An 11,415-nucleotide genomic window follows, 5' to 3' on the forward strand; every position below is an offset into this window, starting at 1 on the left:
TTACTCACTCCTCATTTGTTGTTTGCAGGTCCTTTTAATTTTCTTTTCAGAAGAGGTTGGGTTGAGTACAGTGGAGAGTAGGAGTTTATCTTATTTTGTTGTTCCTTGTAAAAGAAAAATACTGTGGCTTTTTTGTACTGTCGTTATTATTGTATTTACAACTAATTTCTTATTTGGTGTTTTCTTTTTTTGCAATTCAAATTTTAAAACTTAGCTATTAAAAATGCTTTGGTTCAGTTTTGGGCCAGGTTCTTACTAATGGTATCAGAGTAATAATCCTCGAATATTGTTCCTTTAGTACTTTAGATTTTTTTCTTTTGCATTGTGATTTTATTCAACTCAAAACTTTTCTATTAGTTTCAGTTTACCTTTCTTTGTTAAAGTTAGAGCAATGCTATCAATAATTAGATCTGCCTGTTTGCTATCAACGTTTTGTATCATTTTCTAACGTATGAGATTTTCTAGTGTATTTCTTTCTTTGCACTTCTTGTGTTGTTTACAGTTTAAATTTGAAGTATGAGATAGTTGGATTTCTTTTCTTTTATAATTAAGAAATTTTACCTTTGATAGGAGCATAAATGCGCCAAATATAATGTGTGATCTTTTACACTTTTCTTAGTTATTTCCTTTAAAAAGTCAGTTTTAACTTCGTTTTGTTTTTAGGTAGTTCGTGGAGTGATTCAAGAGAAATAGGAGCTTAAAGGGAGCAACGAAGCCATGGATAATGAAGTACTGATGCAAAGGACCAACATTGATCAACCATTGTCCAGAAATTACAAGGGAAGTCCACGGAAATCTGTGTGCAAAACAGTTTCTGCAAAGCAGAAAACTGCAGTTTCAGAATCAGCATTCTGGGAACGGTTTTGAGGAGCAATTCTTGCATTCTTCCAACTGCACCTTTGCATAAAAGGCCAGCGATTCTTAAATAAATGATATTATACTCGGACAAGAGCCAAATATCTGGTAAAATCGTCGACGAGGTAGTAGGAAATCAAAGTCAAAGCAGGCTTCCCGACAAGGCAGAAACTGTCAGCTTTTCACGAAGCTTTTTGGGAGATCTTTTCTGGCGATTTACTTGGAGTTTTTCCAGAAGGTTGTTGATCAATCTAGAATATGTGATGTCATAGAACACGTAGGAGTTAATAACCATCCAGAAAAGTGGCGAGAGAAAGGCGTTCCTTGTCCAAGAAGGAAGCTTCAGAGACAGAAATTGAATCCTAGTCAAAACAGGGTATTTTGGCCGAAACTCTTCTTTGGACGGATTTCTTGGGCATTTTTGGAAGGTTATTGCTGCTGCAAATATGAAGGGGAGTCCTAGAATGATTTCTCAAGATTTTTGGAAGATTACTAAGGCTCGAAAATCATTTAATTGTGCACCAATTGAAGGAATCCTCAAGAAACTAGGGGAGGCTTTCAAAGCAGAATTGGAAAAGGAAACTTGGGCTGTGTATTCCATATATATAGAGGCTCTGAACATGTTGAAAAGCACCACCCTACAGCCCAATCTTCTGCCCCAAACCCTAGTACACAAAGTCTTGAAATTCCCAAGTACTCCAAGAGCAAAACCGTGCATCATCATCCATCTTCCATCAAGTCTTGCTGTGTTCTTCATCTTGAAGGAGTTCTTGTATCCAAGGGCAGCCTAAAAGTGAATTCGTGGCTCTCATATTCTCCCTTTTACGATTTTTATCCTCTTGTAATCTAATACTCATGTTTTTATTTGTTGAATTTAAGACGATGTGTGGCTAGTTATCTTTGTTAGGGGCAAGGTTTGAAGCCCCAATTATGTAGAACATATGTTTGTTTAAATCTAGTTTCTTGATCCTTGGTGTGAATTGGTTGTTTATCTCTGTTTGATTGAAAACTTTTGCATGTGTTTGTTTTATGGTGGCCAACATAGGATTTATGCATGTAATTGGAGCTAGGTTTAGAAAATAATTCACCTAATCGTCTTGTTTTCTAATCCACAAGTATGCAAGGCTTTGGACAAAAGTTGATGTTTTAAACAACTAGAAGAGCATGCTAGGTAGGCGTTCCACACTAAACTGCAACTCTATAATCAATCGTTTCCATGAGATCTTAATGCTTCAAATATGTTGACACTATATGTGTTGTTGATAGGATAGCATTCTATACCTTGATTGCATGTTTGATAGGCTTAGCTATTGTGCTTTCACGTAGACTAAGTAATTAGGGAAACATTAATAAGGGACATGATCTGCTCCGACTTGCTTCTTGGTTGGTCTCTGTTCACGCCATAGTAATTGAAACTAGGTTAACTTAACATTGTTCGAAAGTAATTGGTGGTGGATTTCCAAGTCTCTAACATGTTCTCCATCTTTTTTTCTCAAAACCAAAAATCAAAATTGTTCTCTTTTTGTTTTCTGTTTATTTTTCGTTAAAAACCAAAAACCCCCCCAGTTTAGTGCGTTTCCGGATTGCAACGCCCTCTTCAATCCTCCTCTCTGTCCCTCCAGTTGTTGAGTCTGTAGTCTGTCTACAGACTCATAAATTAGTTTTCAGCAATTATATGAGTATGATTGTTTTACTTTGTTCTTTGCCTTGAAAGCGCGCGCGCACACACGCACACACACACACACACACTATATATATATATATATATATATAGGGAGGATCAAAAGAGGACCTCCTTATTTTAAGAATTTGATGATTTTTACTATTTTACATTAGTATATGACCTAATTCAATGATTCCAACTGTTGATCCTTTAGATTCCTATGCAAGAATTTTGTCCACAAAAAATCAACCAAATTCAAAATCATTTGGTCACTCAAAATTATGTAAACAAATGTAGGCTGTTAGATAAAATTAAAACGAACATTATGCTAATCAAATGGTTAAACATTTTTCGATTTGGCTAATTTTTTGAAGGATTCATATATGTGTGCATGTAGCAAGAGAATGAATGGTTTAGATTATTAAACTACATGCTAAAAGAAAAAAAATCCTCACATTTCAAGTTTAAGGAGGTCCTCTCTTAATCCTCCCTACGAGAGCTAAAGATGTAGTAGAAGCGCTGCCTTGGTTTTCTAGAGAGAGAGTCTTTGGGTTTTTCTATTGATCGACCGATCTTTTAACCATGATAACAATTAAAGCCAAATACATTGAAACTAATAGATAAAATGGAAGAAAGTTTTCTATTTCGTAAAGGTTGAGGAGATTGAACCAAACCTTGTGAACTAATTCAGTTAACAATAAAGCTGATCATAATTAATATTAGCAAATGGTAGCAGTCTCTTAGTTACAGTGATGTGTTTGCTCTAGGTAGAAGGCAAGTTCCTTGCTTTATCAAAAGGTCGTAGCCTCCTAGTGGCAGGGTTAAACTTAGTGTTATCAAATTTATATTCAGATGGCAACATAGTGAGAAAGCTTATCATATTAGTATATCATGGCTTCGAGTAAAGCTTTTACTTTCTGGCATATCACCACAATTGTAAAGCAAATGGAGTAGCCAGTACATCACTCTTTACTAGTTGGTTCTTATTAGAATAAATTGTCTTAGTTGAGACTCTTGTTATTATCTCAGGAAGTTCTCTCGATGCGTATTGTAATTAGGGGTATAGGCATCTTGTCCCCCCATGTATTCAGCAGCTTCATTAATTAAGACTTGAGGGTAGCAGTACCGGCTCTTATTTCAAAAATAATAATAATTTATACTGACAAGACCCGCCCCAGATTTCACCCTGAAATCTGGGGTGGCCCTGCGGGGCCCACCATAGAAGAAATTTTGCCAAAAATTTGGCAGAACTTCCCCTAAAGTGGACAACCCAAAACCTGTAGAAAGAAAATTTACACTTCTAAATCACCCATCCTTATTCTCCTGGAGCCACCCTGCTCCCCAAATCAACGTCAACCAAATTCACAACACACAAATCTCAGCTTAATAACCTTAATTCCTCAGGTAATCAGAGCAATTCTAATAGAAAGGTAAATGAGGAAAACCTAATTCAAAGGCAAACGCGGAAGCCATGCTGTTGACTATGCCTCGACACCATGTACGCCCGACCTCAACTAATTTCACCTGTACACTGGGCATTTGAAACCGAAGGGCCCAGGGGAAAGTAATTGAAAAACACGTTAGCGTGAGTGGACAAAAATAAATAATTTAATATGAATAAACCAAAATAAAACTTCATACTTTCCCACATTTTTCGATATATAAAAAAATCCGGATGCATGCAACATTTATAAAACACTTAAGAAAATCACCCGAAAAACGTTGAACTCCAGAAAACCGACTAGCCCCGCTAGTCACAACAACAGAGTAAAAGATTGAAATTTCAATACTCGAAAATATGAGTCCAGCCCCGCTGGTTAAGAAAACTCAGACTAGTCCCCGCTAGTCAAAAATAGTATAAGTAGGGGAAGATGATAGCCATACGAATAAGCCACTCAGGCTTGGTTGGGTGATAGCCTCCCAGGCTAAAGAACTCCCATAACTCCCGTAATATACCCTTACGCCACTAAGTGTAGCGATAGGATACTGGGCTACAGAATTACTGTCACAGAGACAGTAACCTGCGCCACAAAGGCGGAAGGGCTACGGTGATCCCATCACCGCGCCACAAAGGCGGAAAATCAATGCTAGCATGATAAAATCACCCCTCAGTATGGCACAGGGAAACATAACCGAAAACCGAGTAAATCCAAAATACATAAGGCTTCCCCCATCTCTCGTAAAAGAATTTCCAACGACGTGTCCCACACGCCAAGATAATCTCAAGTTCAAAAGTAAATAAAAGAAAATAAGCATAGTCCTATGACGTGACCCCGCACGCCATAAAATCTTCAAATAAACAAAGTTCTCAAACCGCCATTATTGCTAAGGCATTCCCAATGCCAAAACCAAGGATCAAATAAATGAACAAGAAAAATAATTCCATCGAAATCCCATTTCGAAACTCCTTTAAAAGTCTCAAATCGAAATAAAATATAATTAGAGAATAATTCCGGAAATAACCTCGGAAATAAGATAATTCACCATTAAGATTATAAATCAAAAGCAATTTCGGAAACGAATCAATAATGAAAGTATTTATATGAGATAATACGAAATCAATTTATAATCTCATACTCGAAATGTAAATTGATGAATAAATAGAGCATACTTTAAGAAATAATGCATGCATCAATTACTTAAAAACAAAAGTCCACTCACAGTACTATTCCGACGGTCACGTATACGAGTTCCTTTATCGAGCCAGAGCCCGGTACGACATCCTGTACACGATTATATTCCGTGAATAATTATTCAACAATTTAATATAATTCCTAAACTCAATTCCTCATAAATTACATCTCCCATTCTCCTCGGATTCAGCCCAAATTATACCACTAATACCAATTCGTTAATTTAAAGGTTCCAAAGCAGAACCGAGAGATATCCGACGGTCGGATTCTCGTAATTCGATAATCGAAATCCTAAACTTCAAAAATTCATAATTAATTCCAAGCTTCTCCAAAATTCACCAAACTTCACATACAAGCTCTATGATAATTATAGAATTTAACTAGCCAAAAATTTAAATTAAAAAGCTACCCTAGCCACCGCTACCGCCGCCCACAATGGCGGCGCCGCCGCCACCGCCACCATCTCCGATGGCCACCAAAATTTGGCAGTAGCACCTTCTCAACACACCCATTAATTCTTTCAACTGTGACCAAGTTAGAAAATGAGCGGAAGTACCTCAACAATTAAAGAGAAGTTTGAACCCGAATTGTGAATAGTAACTCGGAATTTCAAACATTCGATTCGACCTCCACACTGCAAATCGTGGCTCAAGGCTAGGGGCAACATGATCCTTGGGAAAAACCGCTCCTTCGACGCCGGTTTGGTGGCCGGAGATGGCCGGAATCGCCGGAAATCGACGAAACTTCCGGATTGCTACAGTGAACTTCACAGCTCAAATCCGAGCTCATTGGGCCGAGCCACCGCAAAACACCACCACAGGCACCTAGAGGGAGCGGAGACGAGTCCAAAGATACTTGCTTTTCGTCGTCAGGTGGCCGGAGGAGGAAGAAGGCCGGAGTTGCAGGCGAGAGGGAGAAAGAGCAACAGTTCGGGGAGAAGAGAGAAAACGCGGGGAAGGGGAGAGAGAAAAGAAATTACCCAGCAACAGTAAATTTTCAAATTTATACTTTCTACCAATGAACAGTAACTTTACTATTTCGCTTGTAACTTTTGCATACGAACTCCGATTTTTACGCACCACATATGCACGCGCTCGGGTTAACGTCCTTTACAACTTTCATGAAGGAAATTTTCTCAAATTTTGGCCCGATCAAAAAGTCAACTTTTAGGGCCACTAAAAGTACTTAAACGACAGTAAAAGTGAAAATAACGGTCGTTTACCGTCCAACTAACTTGTAAATTGGTAATTTAAGATACGGGACGTTACAAATAATAAGAAAGAGGAAAATAAAAGAAACACAATAGCTATAAATTCTTTAATTTAAAATTTTATCGAAAGAGTATAGCTTCAAATTCACCAAGGCTAGTTTTAAAATAATAATTAACATGTCTAATTCATCAATATATACAAAAATTCAGAGGTTAAATTATTCAAATGGGAGTTCAAATTTCCGTAGAAGTTCAGTGAATGGGTTTAGATTTCTAGAATTTTTTCCAAATACAGACCAAACTTAAAAAATTCATTGAAAATTCACTTTGCATTGGAATAAGATGAGACTTTCTAGACCATTTGTTAACTAATGAAAACGAGACATACAAAAAATTTAGGAAATTTCAAGATCAAGAAGTTGGATAAAATGAAACTCAAAGTGAATAGATAAGAAGTTCAGTAAGAAACTCGGCAAAACTATTTTAATTTTAGAATGAGGTTACAATTCCAAATTTCTTCCTTTTGAATTAGAATTTTCTTTATGAGGAATCTTGCTAAGTATACCATGATATAATAGACATGTGAAAAGATGCCTTGAAGATGACTAAATTTGAACAAAATTAGGTTAAAGTAGAAAATGCTGAAATTTTCACTAGTTGATAAGCTAAACTTAGCACTCAACTTAAACCTTGAAAGAATGTCATTAGATTGCAGTAAATGGAGGTAGAGATCGTTAGTGCCAAGGATTAGAAGGTGTTTCTGGTGGCTTTCTCCGGTGTACTTACATAGGCATTTGCAAGCATAATTAGCCATAATGAGCCACGCTCATGTTACCGCCAGCGGTACCAACTACCACCAATGGTGTGACATACAGAAACACAGCCAAGCAGGCTACCGCCTGAGCCCCAGCTCACCCCCAGATCACCGCCGACGTGCAGCCACGTGCCGTGCCAAAACAGCATAAGAAGCTCCAGAAGCTGGGGACTGATGCATATCAGTCCCACATCGAAAACATGGAGAAGATCAGTCCTCTCCTCACCTATAAAAGGTTCTCTCCTCTCTCCTCATTAATGACGCATTTCACTACTTGTCTACTGTTACTATGTCAACATAAATACATTGACTAACTTAGGCATCGGAGAAGAGAAGACCGCCCAACGCGGTCTTCCTCTAACGCCCTCTGTATTTTACTTGACAGGTAGCGGAAGCACCAAGAATATCATAAGTAGCGGTCCGCCCTTCGGACAAGCGTTATCCAAAGGTTTAGCTACCACTGAACCTTAGACATTAACATTGGCGCCGTCTATGGGAACCTTTGAACAAAAGGCCATTCCACCACGACTACCATGACTAACGGTAGCGGGGGAAACGCTAAAGAGTAGGCGGAACAATCTGCCAACCCACCAACCCCGCGGCTAACATTAACCCAGCGGTAAATGTTAACCGTGCATTATTCAACACCCCGGTCAACCCCAGTGTAGAACCCCAGGGCTCATCCCATGTCCCGCTGACCAAAACTGCAGCAGAAACCCAACCAGGCTGCGGTCGCCCACCGGTCCAGGACCTCGTCGCTATGTATGAGCTGGCATTGGCGGACCTCCACAAGGCAAATAGGGAGCGTGAACAGGAGCACAAGGAGAAGGCTGAGGCCCAAAAGCAGGTGGCCACACTAATATCTAAATTCGACGAATTAAAGAGGGCGTTGGAGGCAAACGCTAACCCAGCACAGAGCGAGCAATCGCGGAGCACCAGGCGTAGTCGACCCAACCTAGGCGGGTGGTACCAGTACTAGTTCTACAGATGCAAGTACCGCCAAACCCTCCAGATCTATTGGGAATGGGCCCACTCCTCTGCCCCGCCTTATGATGGTGCAGGAGATGGAGTCACAGCCGCACACCAGCCGCTCCGCAACCAGGGCTAGAACTAAGGGCAATCGGTCCGCCCCCAAGCGGGAACTGGCACAGCGGAACCTCCAAGCAGGACCCGCTGGCGATGCAACCGCTCTAATTTTAGAAAGGACGCAGCAATTGGAGCAAAGGCTAATCCGGGAAGAGGCAGGCACCCCAGCGCCAATTCCAAATCCGCTCTTCGTGTCCAGACCAGGACCATTCACCGCCAGGATTTTGCAGGTCGTCCGACCAGCATATGCAAAGACGCCAAAAATGCCACACTACAGCGGCATGTCGGATCCCTTCGTCCACATGGACACATTCAAAAAGGTCACCAACAACAAGGGATTTGATGACGCCACACTCTGCCACTTGTTCAGCGAGACGCTGGATAGCAAGGCAATGAGCTGGTTCTTTGAGAGCCTGCCAGGATCCATGGACTCATTCCACGCATTGTCAAACGCTTTCCTTTCTCGGTTCATCCTGTTGTCCGCCAGACATCACAACACAACTCAACTGTTCAACGTCGTACAGGAAACAGAGGAAACATTAAAGGCTTTAGTCACCAGATGGCGAGCGGCGGCATCTCAGTGCTGGGATCTGGATAAAACAATGGCACTGGCAGCTTTCAAGAAGGGGCTATTAAAGGGTCCATTTCTCTATCACCTCAATTATAATCATCCAAATGCTACAATTTTGGCGCCCTTGACTTCCATAGTCAACGTTCCCTTGTAGACATTGATGTTTGTGTGAGCAGTTGCCATGAAGGGACGCCCTAAAATTAAAGGCAATGATGTGGGACTTGACGTCTCCTCCATGTCAATCACAAAGAAGTCAGCAAGCAAAACCAATCCATCCACCCTTACTAAAACATCTTCAATTACTCCTAAAGGATGAACAGATGAGCGATCCGCAAGCTCAATCACCACAGAGGTCCTCTTTAGTGTACCTAAATTAAGAGTTGAAAACACAGAGAAAGGCATTAAATTTATAGAAGCTCCTAAATCTAGTAAAGCCTTATCAAACCTCTTTACACCAATTGTGCATGGAATGGTGAATTGTCCAGGGTCCTTGAGCTTAGGTGGAAGCTTTCGTTGAAGAATACTTGACACCTCCTCACTAAGAGCTACTACTTCATTCCCCTTGAACTTCCTCTTCTTGGTGCATAAGTCCTTCAAGAATTTGGCGTACTTTGGCACTTGTTTTATGATATCCAAGAGAGGAATGTTGACTTGAACTTTCCAGAGAATATCCAAAACATCCCTCTTGTCTTCTTCTTCATTTGAATGAGCAAATCTACTTGGAAAAGGTAGACAAGAAGAAAGAGGATTAGTAGGAACCGGAATTGAAGAGTTAGAAATTTTACCTTTGGTTTCTGGTTTCATTGGGGATTGCAATGAGTCTTCAATCCTCGAAGTAGCTGGGTCTGGGATTGCAAGTTCAGTTTCAATCCTGGACGGGTCAGAAACACTGTTGTCCTTCTTCTGTGCCTTAGGGACGTCATTGAGTACTCTTCCACTTCGTGTTGTTACTGCTTTGGCGGACTCAAACCCTCCTCTTGGGTTTGGTATTGTGTTGCTTGGAAGTTTTCCTTGATCATGCAATTGATTCAACTTGTTGACACATTCTCCCACTTGTTTCTTAAGATCTGAAATTTCCTTCTCTTGATTTTGCTGTGATTGAATGAGTTGTTGAGTAGAGGATGTCAAAGCTTCGAACATCTTGTCATACTTATCCAAGATTGGAGTTAATGAAGAACTAGAAGCTTGATGTGGCGCAGAGTTCTGTGGAAATCCCCCTTGAGAAATCCCTTGTCATGAGCAATTATAACCACGTCATGAGCGAAGCTGTCATCCACGCACAGGCGGAGTTCATCACATATGGAGAAACCCCACCACCACCGCCAACACCGGCAAAGTCCAATCAACCATCCACCAGCCATCAGGAGACCGCTAGCAAAACCCCTGCTACACCGCCAACAGATAAGAAGAGGGAGTGGCAACATGGCAATTACCAGAACAAGCGGCAAAAGGACCAAAACTATCACAAGGGCAACCACTCATCCCAAGGGGATAACCTTAACAAATGGACGGAGTCCTCCCAGCGGTACGGATGATTCACGTTGTGGTTTCTTGAAACTCGAAAGCAAGCTTCAAGGATGGATATGGATGGTGATGCTCACGGCTTCTCTTCTTCTTCTTTGGCCTTGCTTGAACTCGTGGAGATGACTAGAGGATGGAGAGGGGACTTCAAAAGCTCACGGCAAAGAGAAGTATTTTCTGATTTTTCTAAAGTCTAAACGCAAAGGAGGGGAGCCCTTGACGTTGAGAAAGGGGGAGTATATATAGGAGCACGGCCAACTTGGTCTCCAAGCCTTGAATTTCTGATTTATTTTCCAAGGAATTAAATTAATAATTCCACATGCCTTCCACCAATGAGAATTTGCCAAGTAAGCCCTAGTGTGTCATCCAACCAATCATAAAACTCCAAGAAGATACCCTAATATATTCTTGCCGAAATTCCTTGAATATTTTCTGATTTTCTTCTTGATATTTCGGCCAAAACATGCTTAGGGTTTCTAGGAATGAATTCTTTCCATAAACTTCACCCTAGAAAATCTCTTGTGTAATCTTTTATTCTTCTTTTGATTTTCACGCCACCTTCTCTCTCTCCCCTTTGGTTTTCACGGCAAAACATCTTTAGGGTTAGGGTTTTGCGTCACAAACCCTAATGTCATGGGCTTTGATGGGCCTTGATCCATTTTGCCGAAAATCCATAGAGTTCTTGGGCCTCGTTGCTTCATCTTCAAGCCTTCTCATCTTCCAACGCAAAACACATTGTTTTTCCATTTCTTTTTCATAATTGCATTGGAAACTTGCTAGGGAAGCCTTCCTCCATTTCGTAGGATTTCTTGGTTGGACTAGGAAATCTTATTTCTTCATTTCTGCTCAAATGTGTGGGCCGTTTTCTCTCATATTTGTTCGTCTTGATGTTCGCAGGCTCCTCTTTCCATTCGTGCGTTCATTTCCACTTTTTAGCTCGGAGGTCCTGAAAATAGAAACTGTATTAAAAATAGAAACTTTCTAAAAATGAAAAATAGAAACTTACTAAAAAAAGAAAAATAGAAACTTTCCTAAACTGAAAATGGAAACTTGCCAGAAATG

At 40.4% G+C, this 11,415-nt stretch overlaps 1 protein-coding gene and 1 long non-coding RNA gene across 2 annotated transcripts; both read right to left on the reverse strand.

Annotated features, from left to right (window-relative positions):
- Positions 1 to 3,787: 3,787 nt before the first annotated feature.
- Positions 3,788 to 6,128, reverse strand: LOC133735155 (uncharacterized). Its single transcript, XR_009858786.1, has 3 exons — positions 5,708 to 6,128; positions 5,180 to 5,241; positions 3,788 to 4,049 (listed from the first exon to the last, which is right to left on the reverse strand). It is a non-coding gene; the product is annotated as an uncharacterized LOC133735155 (long non-coding RNA).
- Positions 6,129 to 8,928: 2,800 nt separating this feature from the next.
- On the reverse strand, positions 8,929 to 9,972 carry LOC133737494 (uncharacterized). The gene has a single exon (XM_062165032.1). The coding sequence runs from the start codon at positions 9,970 to 9,972 to the stop codon at positions 8,929 to 8,931; it is 1,044 nt and encodes a 347-aa protein (XP_062021016.1).
- Between the last annotated feature and the right edge of the window lie 1,443 nt (positions 9,973 to 11,415).

This window comes from Rosa rugosa, chromosome 3, assembly GCF_958449725.1.
Source record: "Rosa rugosa chromosome 3, drRosRugo1.1, whole genome shotgun sequence".
NCBI classification, from domain to species: domain Eukaryota; kingdom Viridiplantae; phylum Streptophyta; class Magnoliopsida; order Rosales; family Rosaceae; genus Rosa; species Rosa rugosa.

What these genes read in the sequence shown, in the direction of transcription:
- LOC133737494 (XM_062165032.1), bottom strand. Translation starts at nt 9,972, where the DNA reads ATGTTCGAAGCTTTGACATCCTCTACTCAACAACTCATTCAATCACAG.